The sequence below is a fragment of the Pseudophryne corroboree genome, chromosome 3 (genome assembly GCF_028390025.1).
Source record: "Pseudophryne corroboree isolate aPseCor3 chromosome 3, aPseCor3.hap2, whole genome shotgun sequence".
Taxonomy (NCBI): domain Eukaryota; kingdom Metazoa; phylum Chordata; class Amphibia; order Anura; family Myobatrachidae; genus Pseudophryne; species Pseudophryne corroboree.
In genome coordinates, this window is record NC_086446.1 from 803,415,170 (window position 1) to 803,431,227 (window position 16,058).

The window sequence follows — 16,058 nt, forward strand, 5'->3', positions numbered from 1 at the left end:
ACCTATCTAGGGTCACATCCTGTTATATTGGAAAATAAAGGGGATTTAATTTACTCTTTGGACGTTTACATTGGTGATGCTTACACTCATGGGTCTAATTGGAATTAATCAATGTGAGATTTGTTTTAGTCTCCTACCTGTATACAAAGGTCACAGGAATCTCGTATAAGGAGTGAGCTGGTTCCTCTTCCATTTGTACCTCTGGCGGTAGACTGGCCCGGCAGTGACACCCCTACCTGTAATAATCCAACAGACACAGGGTGGGAAATGGGATTGCAGAAGCTGTTTGATGTTCTGTGTATCACAACTAACATTCTGTGCCTAGCTGAGGAGGTGTGTTACGAAGGCCTGGATTGCTTCACAGATGATCCTCCATTTGCCGACACACTGGAAAGACCCATGAAATACCTGCCATGGCCACCGGAGAGGATCGACACTCGCTTCCTGCTCCTCACCAGAGAAAATCCCAACTGCTATGAAGTAAGTTCTACACTAGATCGTAAGCTCTTTACCAATAATGACCCTCCCAACCCTATCTTCTAGACCTTTGACCTTTCCTTCTGCCTGACATTGTGCCATAATGCAGTATTAAATCCAAATGTCTCAGATTACACATGGACCTAGAGGTTACAGAAAGGGATCATTGTTGGAACACAACCAATAGCATGTGGAGAACCTGGTTATGTCTGCTACTAACAACAAGTGGTGTGGCCTCGATTGGACACCATGTGAGACTTGGACCTGGGACCAGGAAGGAGATGAGAGCATGCTCCAAATCAAACTATCATTCTGTAGCTGCTCAACTAACTAGAACCCAATCAAATTCAATCAAACTTTGCCCATCTCAACTTCTCCAACTTCAGTATGGTCAGGATTCTGAGCTAGCTTGATTTTCATGGTCCACAAATATTGTATTAAAGTTCATGGCTCGAGTATTTAGGTGGTCTTCAAAAGTCTTCAGGTGTGTTGCCTTACAACTATGAACAGCCTAGTTACTTAACCAGGTGAGAGTTCTTATTGGCAATAAAGCAGGTACAGCCGTACTCACTGTTATACACACTGGTAGACAAAGCAGGGCTTGAGCGGAGTGGGGTGTCAGACAGCTCACCAGCCGGTGAGTGTATGTAGGTACCATGTAGAGGTGCAGCATGCTGGAACAGTGGTTTTATCACAGGTAAGCGCAGGTCTCACTGGAGCTAAGTGGAAGACATATGTCTCCGATTGAGGCACTGTCCACAGACCTGCATTGGCCGGGGCAGCACTGCACATATCACTGGGAACATGTCAGGGTGGCCATTTTCCCGGGGACCTGACACAAAGCCAGAACCTACACCCTTGCGCCACTGGCTAGAGAGGATGGGGCCCAGATGAAGACCACACATGGGCCCCCTGCTCTCTTGATAAGCAATGGATCAATGCTTTATAGCAGTTCTAAATTCCATTCCTCATGTTCCACCAACAGGTCACGTTTTGTGGATCCTTAGTCATGCAGAGGTTAGTTACTCTACGTTGCTGGGTCATTAAGACAGACAGGTCCACAGACAGAAATCCTCAAAACATGGCCTGTTGGGGGTACAAGGTCCATTTGCTGCTGTGTGGATGGGGAAGGATTGAGGACACCTAAGACCACATTGCACTGGGGAAATTGTGATCTCTATTCCGAGTTGCACATTCGCTGTTTCTTTCTCTGATAACATGGGAATATGTTTCATATTCACTAACACTTTAGCCTCTCACTGGTGTGCAGCCAGTGGCGTATCTACAATGGGTGCAGTGTGTGCGGTGCACACGGGCCCCTGTGTCCAGAGGGGGCCCACACTGCACCCATTTCTTCTATACTTACCATTCTGGTGTCCACAGAGACTGCACATGGGTCCCCTCCTCTCTAGATACGCCCCTGTGTGCAGCCCTGGGGTGGCTGGCCCTCATTGGCTTTTGGGGTTCCGCGCCCCGGACTTAGACTCAGTATTAGGAACCTCCACTATCAGAGATGCTGTGAAGTTGGCCTGGAGGCTTACCCTATCTTTGCAAATATATGCAACTGACATCTCTGAATTATCTACCACCATGTAGTTTTCTAATCCTGTTGCTGATGTCCTCCTGAGTGCTGGGAGATACCTGGATTTATTGTCATGCCTGCATCAATAAGATCTCTTTACTGTCCAGCAGGAAAGTCCTACTATGTAAAACGCTTGTAAATTGTGCAAATCACCATGTACTTTGGATAATAAATGGTGTAATGCTTAACTTTCCAGGTGGTCAATTCCACCAATGTCTCCACATCCAGCTTCAATACCAGCAGGAAGACTTGTATGATTATCCACGGGTACCTTGATGACGGCTACGAGAGCTGGATTATGGATCTGTGCAAGGTAAGTGTGTGCAGGAACTCACATTAGGGGTGACACTCCACCCAAAGTCCACCCAAAGCTCCAGTTATCTCCGGCTCATCTCTGTTTCCCCTTCCCTACAAGACCCTGTTAAACGTGTCGGACCTGAACTGTTTCAGCGTTGACTGGGGCTGCGGCGCCCACGCCATGTATATGCAAGCTGCTAATAACATCCGTGTCGTTGGAGCAGAAGTGGCTAACTTTCTCACTGAGCTAATAGTAGGTAACATTATATTATAAAACCTTATCATGTGTGTGGTCTAAATGTTTGCAAAAGTTTCCTGACGTTGACACTTCCCATCTCTGTACGTTTAGTCCTGACTGGGTGGGGGATATTGATGTGCCAGCTTCTATTGCTGGACCACCTGGAGAAACCATATGAGAAGGATGTGGCCCTGACTAGTGCTTATGCTTCATGCTTTTTGTGTAGGACTCTCTTGGCTATCACCTGTCCAATGTATACCTAATCGGCCACAGTCTAGGGGCACACGCAGCCGGGGAAGCTGGAAAGAGACTGCCAGGAATTCCAAGAATATCAGGTGACCTTGGTGTAGATTGCTATTAGAAAGATCTCTTCACTTTGGTGGAAACATCCCATTGGGAGAAGAATACTTCACTTGAAGCTTAATACTGCAAAATAATAAAATGTCCCAGCTAGTGCCCAACCCTGGCAGCAGGTGGAGCTGGTACTGTACATTGCTGTGGGTGGCATAACATAAAACCCATGTGACCAGATGTTGTCTAAGGACCTTATAGCTCCAGTAACAAGGGAATTATGAGGCTTCCATGGGCTGATGTGGAACATAATGGTATATCAGCCAGGGTCTCGCTGCTAGTAACCCCCTGTGAGGTCTGGGGGCTGGTGGGGCACTCATGCTATCTGAATTGTAGGCTTCTAGCTGTGGCATTGAGTAGACAGGACTACAATAAGCTGCCTGTTCCTATCATTGTAGCTTCTCCACCATAAAAGGAGGTTACTCTGTGGAACAGGTCTACTACAACTAGGAGGGAGGCTCATTTGTAAAGTCAGGAACCTACAAGAAGATGGACGCTAAGCCAGGCTTTCTAGGAGTTACAATTGTCTACAGGAGACTTGGGGAACTGAAGGCACAAAGGTGTTTCATGTGGTTCTTCTGTGCATGGGCTGTCTAGCATACTGTGGTCAGGGGTCAGCAAGGCGATGGAGTAGGGAGAATTGAAGTGGATCTGACATGGGGGAGATTGGGGGAACATAATGCTAACAGAACGCCTGTCATTGCAGAGTATGCCTTTAGATTTCCCCGGGTGTACGCCCTAATGTGCAGCACGCCTGTGTGATGGGGATCTCGCTGGCTGATAGTGATGGATACTCTTCTCAGGGAGACTCAATTTACTCTCGGGTAATTTTTCCTACAGGGATGGACCCAGCTGGACCATATTTTAGAGATACCCCTCCCGAGGTGCGGCTGGACCCTACAGACGCTGACTTTGTTGATGCCATTCATACTGATGGATCTGGCTTCTACTCCCATTTGGGTATGAGCTCTGTTCTATACTGGCATGTGTGACCCGACACGACAAAAGAACGACAACTCCCAATATGTAAAGGATAAACATAACCGTGTCTTACAAGGAGATATTTTCAACTTGTTCCATATAATACAATGAGATTAGTTTCTAGAGGATACAATAAACATGACTGGGGCCAGTGATAAGTGGGAGAGACGGTAGATCATATACTATACATATGCTATTTGCAGCTAGGCCACCCTAGGCTCCCAGCCAGCAAAGTGGGGGCTCCTAAGTGACAAGTTGCCCTCGTCTTTTTCCCTTCTCCCAATATGTATTTTGATGTGATAAGTTTCATTTTTATTCCCCCCCCTTACAAGACAAGACAACAATAGACAGCTCCCGTCAATATCAAGACACCCAGGGTTCCCTATATGCACGGTCACATAGGAGAGTTAGCCAGCCTGCTAAATGGGACAAAAGAAGTTGTATCCAATATGAACAAATCAGATTCTAGTTATCATTTTATGGCATTATAGCCGGAATCTGCCTGTGGCGGATAAACAGCCCCCATCAGGGACCCCAATGGGTTTCCCTTTCTGACAATGACTATGGTCAGAGCCCATAACTGTATCACGCAGGGGCATCAGAACATTTATAGGTTGTGGGGGTCAAGTTAGAGCCTGAGTTTGATGCCCCTGGAGGCAGAGCCTCCAGGGGGAGGAGGTGGAACTACGGGGACAAAATGGAGGCAGCACCACGGTCGGGAGAGTGTCAAGGATAGAAAGAGGGAAAGAGAGAGAGACATGTGTCAGGGAGAGAGGGAGAGTGTCAGGGAGAGAGAGAAAGGGAGAGTGTCGGAGAGAGCAAGAGGCAAAGTGTCAGGGAGAGAGAGAGATAATGGGGGTCATTCTGACCCGTTCGCTCGCTGCGTTTTAACGCAGCAGAGCGAACGGGTCCCTGCTGCGCATGCACCGCACCGTAGTGCGCCGGCGCATGCCAGTCGGCCGGAGGCCGTAGCAGGGATACGATTGCCTCTGACTGATTGACAGGCAGTGCCGATCGCTGGGCTGGAGGGGGCGGAACGGCGGCATTTGCCCGCCGTTTCGTGGGTTTGGTCCGGCCAACGCAGGCGTGGCCGGACCGAACGGGGGGCGGGCCAAAGCGGCTGCGTGACGTCACACGCAGCCGCTGCGGGCCAGGGAGCAATGAGTAGCTCCCGGCCAGCATGCTAAAGCTGCGCTGACTGGGAGCTACTCTTGAAGTGCAAAGGCATCGCCGCTGTGCAATGCCTTTGCACTTCTGTGAGGCGGGGGCCGAACTGACATGCGGGGCGGACTAGCCCTCTGCTGAGCGTCCCCCCGCATGTCAGGAAAGATGATCGTAGCTGTGCTAAATTTAGCACAACAACGATCAACTAGGAATGACCCCCAATGTCAGGGAGAGAGAGGAGCAAGAGGAAAGAGAATGTTCGGGAGAGAGAGAGAGGGAGTGGAGCGAGTGGGAGAGACAGAGACACTATATGATTACACAGCACAGCCACACAGGTCTCCTATGGAGGCGGGCACTCCTTGGCATTAGGCCACGCCCCCTAAATAGCTGCGAATCTCGGCACTGCACAGTCGGGGGAGGGGGTTCCTGCACTGCACGGAGGTTGTGATATGCGGTCTTTCATCTGACCGCACATCGTGCCTCCCAGTGGGGGGGGGGGCACAAAGTTCCCACCATTGGTTACAATGGAGCGCATAGGCGCAACATTGTATCACTGCCATGTGCTGCCTGACAGACACTACAGGAGCACACAGCCAATCAGGAGGGTGCCACGACGTGGCGCTCCCTGATTGGCTGAAGGAACCCTCTTAGACAGAAGTCAGGGGGGGTTCCTGGCAGTCGGGGAAAGGGGTCCCATGTTAAAACATGGGGTCCCTTTCAGTTCGTGGTCGGGTGTCCGTTTTTTTATTTTGCAAAGTTCGAGGATTACAAAAAGAACAGAAGAGGACCGATCTACACTGGATTATGTGAGTTTAATTGTTCCCACAGGTACCCCATGGATTCTACATGGAGAAGAGGACGACCCTCGTGTGAACATAGGTAAGTATGTATGTTTGGAGGTGTGCATGTATGTAATAAACTTTTACTTTCAAGGTGTGTGTCTCCTGTTTTTATTGGGGTATTTTTTTAGTAGTAGTACTACTACAGGTACCAGCGGGCCCGGTTTTCCTCCGCATGCTGGTACTTGTGGTTCTCCAAGTACCAGCTTGCAGGGGAGGCTTGCTGGGACTTGTAGTACTGCTACTAAAAACAATCTTCACATTTTTACAAAAAGGCTATCAGCCCCCCATCCGCCACCCTTGGATGGGGGGGACAGCCTCGGGCTTCACCCCTGGCCCTTAGGTGGCTGGAGGGGGGGCCCCTTGATTTAAGGGGTTCCCACTCCTCCAGGGTACCCCGGCCAGGGGTGACTAGTTGGATATGTAATGCCAGGGCCGCAGGGACCAATATAAAAGTGTCCCCCGGCTGTGGCATTATGTAACTGGCTAGTGGAGCCCGGTGCTGGTTTCAGAAATACGGGGGACCCCTACGCTTTTTGTCCCCCGTATTTTTGGAACAAGGACCAGGCGCAGAGCCCGGTGCTGGTTGATTAAATATGGGGGAATCCCTGTCACTTTTCCCCCCATATTTTTTCAACCAGGACCAGCTCAAAGAGCCCGAGGCTGGTTTTGCTTAGGAGGGGGGACCCCACACATTTTTTTCCAGCAAATTTAACACTTTCCCACCCCTTCCCACTGATAAACATGCACGGATCTCATGGATCCGTGCATGCCTATCAGAACACGGTAAAAAAACGCAGGTCTGTTTTTTTTAGCATTTTATTACGAATTGTATTGTTTCACGGCAGTGTTTGGCTATTGCCGGCAGTGTTTGTGAATTACACTTTTTAGTAAATTACAGAGTTCTACCAAATAACAGGCGTATTTGACCGATGGTGTATTCATTCGTAATTTTTTTCTTTGAGTTCCAAAAAAATACGAATGCCCTCATCACTGCCGTGATTTGAGTTTAGTAAATTCCCGAGATGACACTGTGAAGAAAAAACGTCATCTCGGTCAAAATCGGGAGCTTAGTAAATTTCCCCAACAGTGTCAGTAATAGGATATGCGGCATGCTTATATTCTGTGTGTGACTGCGTCTGTATATGCATACAGAATGCTACATTACAGTGTCAGTAATAGGATATGCGACATACCTATATTCTGTGTGTGACTGCAGCTGTATCTGCATACAGAATGTTACGTTACAGTGATACCGGTAGTAACAGCATATGCGACATGCCTATACTCTGTGTGTGTGACTGCGGCTGTATCTGCATATGCAATGCTATGTTACAGTGTCAGTAATAGGATATGCATCATGCCTATATCCTGTATGCGACTGTGGCTGTATGTGCATACAGAATGCTACGTTACAGTGATAGTAATAGGATATGCGACATGCCTAGCCCTATACTCTTGTGTGTGACTGCAGCTGTATCTGAATATGGAATGCTATGTTACAGTGTCAGTAATAGTATATGCAGCATGCCTATATCCTGTGTGCGACTGCGGCTGTATCTGCATACAGAATGCTACGTTACAGTGTCAGGGGCTGTTTTCCTAGAAAACACTGTAACGTACCTTTTCGTATGCAGATACAGCTACAGATACACACAGAATACAGGCATGTCGCATATCAGTGTAATCAGCAGAGTCTGCCTGTGCGTCCTATTCACATAGCGATGCGAATAAAATACAATTTCTGCAAAAAAGACGCCCAACACTAAACGCTAATGGAGTTGCATGGGACCTATCAGCTCACTCACGCCACGGATCTCCTGCTGCGTGGTGTATTGAGACAAGATGTATGAGGGCACATCTGTATATATGCACATATAGACTAGAGGCCCTGTCTGCCCATCTCCTCTCCAGGTCATTGCATTTAATGTACATTTTATTGAATCTATACCAGCCTACCTCTGGTTTCCGGAGTATAATTTACCATCCATGCTCTGTATCTTCAATAAACAGAACGATATTTACACAGAAATTGCCTGCCCTCAATAACCTTAATGTACAAACAGCCGTTCATACAGTCTGTATACACATAGGGCCTAATTCAGAGATGGACGTAGAGCGCTGCAGACACAGCCAGATCTGCGCCATCTCCTCACATGCTGGGGGCCGCACACCACAGGGCAATGGCGTCCAGCATGTGTGAGGCCGCTTCCCGATGCCTCCATAATGACTGCGCTGTCAGGTGGTCAGTCTTCATTTATTTCATTGGAGTGGCTGCGTGTGACGTTACGCAGCCGCCCGAAAATGGTCCCGGCCCCCCCTGCCCCCCCACTGGCCCGTGAATGCCTGCCGCTGTCAATTACACTGCGGACGCATCCTTGCCGCTGCACATGCGCAGTTTGTCGATGCCGGTAATCGGACCTACTGCCCCGAAAATGGTTCTGGACTGTCCATTGTAAGGGTCCTCGACTCCTCCCAAAGACATTCATATGTTCTCTAGGAATAGCTCAGGGTAACTGACACCTCTCATCTGGGAGTACCTTCACTGGTAGGAAACGTGCTTCTCTATGGGAGCCAGATATCTAATATTACATGTGAAAATTGAAGTGCCGCCACCATTACACCGTACACAACATGTACACATTCAGTGGCCTCCCTGCCTTCCCTATTTTTCTCCAGTTAGGTTTATAAATTTAGTTTGGAGACAGAATCCACTTCACAATTTTGTACAGGCCCAGGTAATGCAGACCCCGGTAGTGCAGACCCAGGTAGTGCAGACTCAGGTAGTGCAGGCCCAGGTAGTGCAGGCCCAGGTAGTGCAGACCCAGGTAGTGCAGACCCAGGTAGTGCAGGCCCAGGTAGTGCAGGCCCAGGTAGTGCAGACCCAGGTAGTGCAGGCCCAGGTAGTGCAGACAAAGGTAGTGCAGGCCCAGGTAGTGCAGACAAAGGTAGTGCAGGCCCAGGTAGTGCAGACAAAGGTAGTGCAGGCCCAGGTAGTGCAGACCCAGGTAGTGCAGGCTCAGGTAGTGCAGACAAAGGTAGTGCAGGCCCAGGTAGTGCAGACAAAGGTAGTGCAGGCCCAGGTAGTGCAGACCCAGGTAGTGCAGGCTCAGGTAGTGCAGACAAAGGTAGTGCAGGCCCAGGTAGTGCAGACAAAGGTAGTGCAGGCCCAGGTAGTGCAGGCCCAGGTAGTGCAGACAAAGGTAGTGCAGGCCCAGGTAGTGCAGGCCCAGGTAGTGCAGACAAAGGTAGTGCAGGCCCAGGTAGTGCAGACCCAGGTAGTGCAGGCCCAGGTAGTGCAGACAAAGGTAGTGCAGGCCCAGGTAGTGCAGACCCAGGTAGTGCAGGCCCAGGTAGTGCAGACAAAGGTAGTGCAGGCCCAGGTAGTGCAGACCCAGGTAGTGCAGGCTCAGGTCCTGCAGGCCCAGGTAGTGCAGGCCCAGGTAATGCAGACCCCGGTAGTGCAGACCCAGGTAGTGCAGACTCAGGTAGTGCAGGCCCAGGTAGTGCAGGCCCAGGTAGTGCAGACAAAGGTAGTGCAGGCCCAGGTAGTGCAGGCCCAGGTAGTGCAGACAAAGGTAGTGCAGGCCCAGGTAGTGCAGACCGAGGTAGTGCAGGCCCAGGTAGTGCAGACAAAGGTAGTGCAGGCCCAGGTAGTGCAGACCCAGGTAGTGCAGGCCCAGGTAGTGCAGACAAAGGTAGTGCAGGCCCAGGTAGTGCAGACCCAGGTAGTGCAGGCTCAGGTCCTGCAGGCCCAGGTAGTGCAGGCCCAGGTAGTGCAAACCCAGGTAGTGCAGACCCAGGTAGTGCAGGCTCAGGTCCTGCAGGCCCAGGTAGTGCAGGCCCAGGTAGTGCAGGCTCAGGTCCTGCAGGCCCAGGTAGTGCAGGCCCAGGTAGTGCAAACCCAGGTAGTGCAGACCCAGGTAGTGCAGGCCCAGGTAGTGCAGACAAACGTAGTGCAGGCCCAGGTAGTGCAGACCCAGGTAGTGCAGGCCCAGGTAGTGCAGACAAAGGTAGTGCAGGCCCAGGTAGTGCAGACCCAGGTAGTGCAGGCCCAGGTAGTGCAGACAAAGGTAGTGCAGGCCCAGGTAGTGCAGACCCAGGTAGTGCAGGCCCAGGTAGTGCAGACAAAGGTAGTGCAGGCCCAGGTAGTGCAGACCCAGGTAGTGCAGGCTCAGGTCCTGCAGGCCCAGGTAGTGCAGGCCCAGGTAGTGCAAACCCAGGTAGTGCAGACCCAGGTAGTGCAGGCTCAGGTCCTGCAGGCCCAGGTAGTGCAGGCCCATGTAGTGCAGGCTCAGGTCCTGCAGGCCCAGGTAGTGCAGGCCCAGGTAGTGCAAACCCAGGTAGTGCAGACCCAGGTAGTGCAGGCCCAGGTAGTGCAGACAAAGGTAGTGCAGACCCAGGTAGTGCAGGCCCAGGTAGTGCAGGCTCAGGTACTGCAGGCCCAGGTAGTGCAGGCCGAGGTAGTGCAGACTCAGGTAGTGCAGACCCAGGTAGTGCAGACTCAGGTAGTGCAGGCCCAGGTAGTGCAGGCCCAGGTAGTGCAGACTCAGGTAGTGCAGCCCCAGGTAGTGCAGGCTCAGGTAGTGCAGGCCCAGGTAGTGCAGGCTCAGGTAGTGCAGACCCAGGTAGTGCAGACTCAGGTAGTGCAGACCCAGGTAGTGCAGACTCAGGTATTGCAGGCTCAGGTAGTGCAGGCCCAGGTAGTGCAGACTCAGGTAGTGCAGACCCAGGTAGTGCAGACTCAGGTAGTGCAGGCTCAGGTAGTGCAGACCCAGGTAGTGCAGACTCAGGTAGTGCAGACCCAGGTAGTGCAGACTCAGGTAGTGCAGACCCAGGTAGTGCAGACTCAGGTAGTGCAGGCTCAGGTAGTGCAGGCCCAGGTAGTGCAGGCTCAGGTAGTGCAGACTCAGGTAGTGCAGACCCAGGTAGTGCAGACTCAGGTAGTGCAGGCCCAGGTAGTGCAGGACCAGGTAGTGCAGGCCCAGGTAGTGCAGGCTCAGGTAGTGCAGGCCCAGGCAGTGCAGGCTCAGGTAGTGCAGACTCAGGTAGTGCAGGCCCAGGTAGTGCTTGGTATGCAGACCAGGTAGTGCAGACCCAGGTAGTGCAAGCTCAGTTAGTGCAGGCTCAGGTAGTGCAAGCCCATATAGTGCAGGCACAGGTAGTTTAGGCCCAGGTAGCACTTGGTATGCAGGCCCAGGTAGTGCATTCCCAGGTAGTGCAGGCCCAAGTAGTGCTTGGTATGCAGGACCAGGTAGTGCAGGCTCAGGTAGTACAGGCCTAGGTAATGCAGGCACAGGTAGTGCAGGCCCTGGTAGTGTAGGCCCAGGTAGTGAAAGCCCAGGTAGTTCATGCCCAGGTTGTGCAGGCACAGGTAGTTTAGGCCCAGGTAGTGCTTGGTATGCAGGGCCAGCTAGTGCATTCCCATGTACTGCAGGCCTAGGTAGTGCTTGGTATGCAGGCCCAGGTAGTGCAGGCTCAGGTAGTACAGGCCTAGGTAATGCAGGCTCAGGTAGTGCAGACTCAGGTAGTGCAGGCCCAGGTAGTGCTTGGTATGCAGACCAGGTAGTGCAGACCCAGGTAGTGCAAGCTCAGTTAGTGCAGGCTCAGGTAGTGCAAGCCCATATAGTGCAGGCACAGGTAGTTTAGGCCCAGGTAGCACTTGGTATGCAGGCCCAGGTAGTGCATTCCCAGGTAGTGCAGGCCCAAGTAGTGCTTGGTATGCAGGACCAGGTAGTGCAGGCTCAGGTAGTACAGGCCTAGGTAATGCAGGCACAGGTAGTGCAGGCCCTGGTAGTGTAGGCCCAGGTAGTGAAAGCCCAGGTAGTTCAGGCCCAGGTTGTGCAGGCACAGGTAGTTTAGGCCCAGGTAGTGCTTGGTATGCAGGGCCAGCTAGTGCATTCCCATGTACTGCAGGCCTAGGTAGTGCTTGGTATGCAGGCCCAGGTAGTGCAGGCTCAGGTAGTACAGGCCTGGGTAATGCAGGCACAGGTAGTGCAGGCTCAGGTAGTGCAGGCCCTGGTAGTGTAGGCCCAGGTAGTGAAAGCCCAGGTAGTTCAGGCCCAGGTTGTGCAGGCACAGGTAGTTTAGGCCTAGGTAGTGCTTGGTATGCAGGCCCAGGTAGTGCATTCCCATGTAGTGCAGGCCTAGGTAGTGCTTGGTATGCAGGCCCAGGTAGTGCAGGCTAAGGTAGTACAGGCCTAGGTAATGCAGGCACAGGTAGTGCAGGCTCAGGTAGTGCAGGCTCAGGTATAGCAAGCCCAGGTAGTGCAGGCCCAGGTAGTGTTTGGTATGCATTCCCAGGTAGTGCATTCCCAGGTAGTGCAGGCCCAGGTAGTGCTTGTTATGCAGGCCCAGGTAGTGCATTCCCAGGTAGTGCAGGCCCAGGTAGTGCAGACAAAGGTAGTGCAGGCCCAGGTAGTGCAGACCCAGGTAGTGCATTCCCATGTAGTGCAGGCCTAGGTAGTGCTTGGTATGCAGGCCCAGGTAGTGCAGGCTCAGGTAGTACAGGCCTAGGTAATGCAGGCACAGGTAGTGCAGGCTCAGGTAGTGCAGGCTCAGGTATAGCAAGCCCAGGTAGTGCAGGCCCAGGTAGTGTTTGGTATGCATTCCCAGGTAGTGCATTCCCAGGTAGTGCAGGCCCAGGTAGTGCTTGTTATGCAGGCCCAGGTAGTGCATTCCCAGGTAGTGCAGGCCCAGGTAGTGCTTGGTGTGCAAGCCCAGGTAGTGCAGGCTAAGGTAGTGCAGGCCCAGGTAGTGCTTGGTATGCATTCCCAGGTAGTGCAGGCCCAGGTAGTGCTTGGTATGCAGGCCCAGGTAGTGCAGGCCCAGGTAGTGCTTGGTATGCAGGCCCAGGTAGTGCAGGCCCAGGTAGTGCTTGGTATGCAGGCCCAGGTAGTGCAGGCCCAGGTAGTGCACACCCCATGTAGTGCAGGCCCAGGTAGTGCTTTGTATGCAGGTCCAGGTAGTGCAGGCCCAGGTAGTGCACACCGCATGTAGTGCAGGCCCAGGTAGTGCTTTGTATGCAGGCCCATGTGGTGCAGCAGGCTCAGATAATGTATGGTATGCAGGCTATGCATGGTGAAAGGATGGCAGAAGAACTGACCTAGCAGAAGGCACCCATAACATCCTGAAGTGGAATAGTCCCAACGGTTGTGTGAATAAAAAGATAAGCAATCTCCACACAGGCGCTAACTTGTAGTGTAAAGGTATACGTTCCTTAGCTCTATAGATCAGAGTAATATATAGCCACGTCGTTCTCCTCTCTCCTTCTCACAATGGGCATCCCACAGTATTCTTTAACAGGATCTGCCTCCGGTATAGTTGTAAGTCATGCAAAATAGAAAGACCTTATAGCGTAATACGTTTGAGTTTTCATGTGGCAAAGTTAAAAGGTGATATAGGATTTTCTCTGGAATCCTAAACAGTAGGTCTCACACAATTACCAGATAGCAATAGAGTAAGTGTTGTGTTATAACCGTATTCCTCTTCTAAAAACCTTCACTTATACGTCAACACCAGTGGTGATAAAATTCAAACAATTACCAGAGTCTCAAATCAGTCAGCATAAATCTCCCCTCCTCATGATAATCGTCATGCAGTTTTCTCCAATATATTTCTCTGCTTGGCTGCCCTGGCTGCTTCACGCTGTGCAGTATATAAAGTCTCCTCTTCTAGTTTTAACTTCTCCTTCTGCAAGGCTAACTCATTTTGTATCCTGACATCATCACCTCTCTGTCGCTCAACTATAGAGTTGTAGTGCCTTTCCTTTAAATCCAATATTTCTTCTTCACTCAAGGGTCTTTGGCTGCTTCCTGGGCTTTCCCCCTCATCGCTCTCTACAAGATTTTCAAACTCAATAGTAAAGTGCTCTCCTCTCGAAGAAGTTCTGAAATATTTAGATCCTCCGCCAGATCGCTGTATGCGGTGACTCTCTCTCCGGAAGTTCAGTTTCTTACGGGCCGCTATCATCTGCGCACTTTAGGACATACCGACACCTCACACACATATAAGTCCCAACGGTTGCCTGTCCATGCACTGGCCAATGTGTGTTTGTAGTGTTTTTATTTCTCTTTTTCTTTTTCTGAAGGTCTTGGAGGCTACGGAATGCTGGAGCCGTCTGGTCACCTAGACTTCTATCCAAATGGAGGAGAACACATGCCGGGATGTAGCAAAATGCATATTAAACATTATGACCTCGGTGGCATATTTACTGGTACAGAATTAAATCACTGAATTGGTGGCTGGTGATCACGCAGGTGATGAGAGCTCTGATTGGCTGTCTGCTTTATCTTCCAGGTATTGAAAATAAGGTGACGTGTAACCATGGAAGGAGCCACCAATTTTTCACACGGAGCATTGTCCGTCCCCATGGGTTTATCAGTTACCGGGGTTCATCGTACATGGCTTTTCAGTCTGTAAGTGGTGACATCACTCTCGGAAATAGCCACATAAGTACACTATACTAGAATGGCGAGTAAATGTTACTGGGAACTGGGCTCCTCAAATTGTTTGCATTGTGTGCATTGTGTACATAGACTGTATGTTATACTGTACTATAGGATGAGAATAAGTTGAACGAGAAGCAAACTCTTGGCTCAGTTTTAACTCAGTGGCGCACCCAGGGGGGGTTTCCGAGCATCCAGACACCCCCCTCCACCCAAAAAAAAAAAAAAAAATATATATATATATATATATATATATTTTTTTTTGCTGCATGAGTATTATTAATGGCTGTCTAGCGTCCTCTGCAGCCTGCTGTCTTCCTGGTGGCACTTGTAAGTGCTTAATAAAAGTTTACTTTATTTTAATTATAGTACATATATATCCATGTGCAATTTGTGCATACATATATACACATATATATACATACATACATACATACATAAATATAAACACACACACATATGATATATATACATGCGTATATATACGTGTACTGTATGTGTGTATATATATATATATATATAGATGCATGTTTAATATGCTATGTGTATATGTATATACATATACAGTATACATAGGTGTGTATACGGTATATATATGTGTAGATATATATATATATATATATATATATATATATACACACAGACAAACTAGTTTTACGGACCCAGCATATACTGGGTCACCTCAGTCCCCACCCCCGTGCTTGGCTCCACCCAGTTCTGGAACCCCCTCCCCCCCCATGCAAATCCTGTGTTTGCCACTGTAACTCATGACTATTTTACAAAATAGCAACATTCCCCCCCAAGATCTTGACCTCCGCATCTTTTTGGCTCCGGGATCAGGAACAATAGGACTTTGCCCCTTCACATGTGTTCAAAATGTATAGAGCTCTGTATAGATCATTAATTCATTCCAATCTCAAATACGACCTCTTGACTCATCAGAGACTCATCAAACACCCTGATAGACACCTTAGGGGTCTATGTACTAAACCTTGGAGAGTGATAAAGTGGAGAGAGATAAACTACCAACCAACCAGCTCCTAATGGTCACACAGCCTGTAACATGACAGTTAGGAGCTGATTGGCTGATACTTTAGGTCCCTCTTCACTTCATCACTCTCCTATGAGCGTTCTGGGATCATTACACAGCCTTTTCATCTATCTTAATGCCTGAAATTTGGTTGGCCAGGGAGAGACACGGAGAAGACCCTTGTCTAGAGGAGAGAATACAGTTACTCCTCCATTTGTATGAGTCAGGGAAAATGATCTGGCTGTGTAGATGTTACTTGGTATCCCCTCAATTTCAAGCTGTATACATCAATACGTGTTGTTGGGATTCCAGGGGGTATATTTACTAGGATTCGTAATTGTCGGGATTTGGAGGGAGATTAAACACGGATGACATCGGTAGTGTGAATTAGCAACTTTTTTTTTTTTTTAAACGCCTCATTTACTATGCCAGGGCCGAAACTAGGATTCTCGGCACCCGGGGCAAGGCAGTAATTTGGCGCCCCCAACCCCGCCCCCCCTCCTGAAATTTTTTATATATATATATATATATATATATATATAAATTAAAAATAAAAACCATTAATTAAAATATTTAAATTTTTTTAAAATTTTTTAAGTTTTAATAATTAAACGTTAATTGAAACATTTTTTTTTTTTTAAACATTAAAACT

The 16,058-nt window shown here is 49.7% G+C and overlaps 1 protein-coding gene across 1 annotated transcript; it reads left to right on the forward strand.

Annotated features, from left to right (window-relative positions):
* The first annotated feature begins 329 nt into the window (after nucleotides 1-329).
* LOC135058296 (pancreatic triacylglycerol lipase-like) lies at nucleotides 330-14,552 on the forward strand. Its single transcript, XM_063963821.1, has 7 exons — nucleotides 330-480; nucleotides 2,256-2,372; nucleotides 2,475-2,609; nucleotides 2,821-2,929; nucleotides 3,786-3,905; nucleotides 14,019-14,144; nucleotides 14,228-14,552. Exons 1-7 carry the CDS (start codon nucleotides 400-402, stop codon nucleotides 14,395-14,397), a joined length of 858 nt encoding a protein of 285 aa, XP_063819891.1. The 5' UTR covers nucleotides 330-399; the 3' UTR covers nucleotides 14,398-14,552.
* The last annotated feature ends 1,506 nt before the right edge of the window (nucleotides 14,553-16,058 follow it).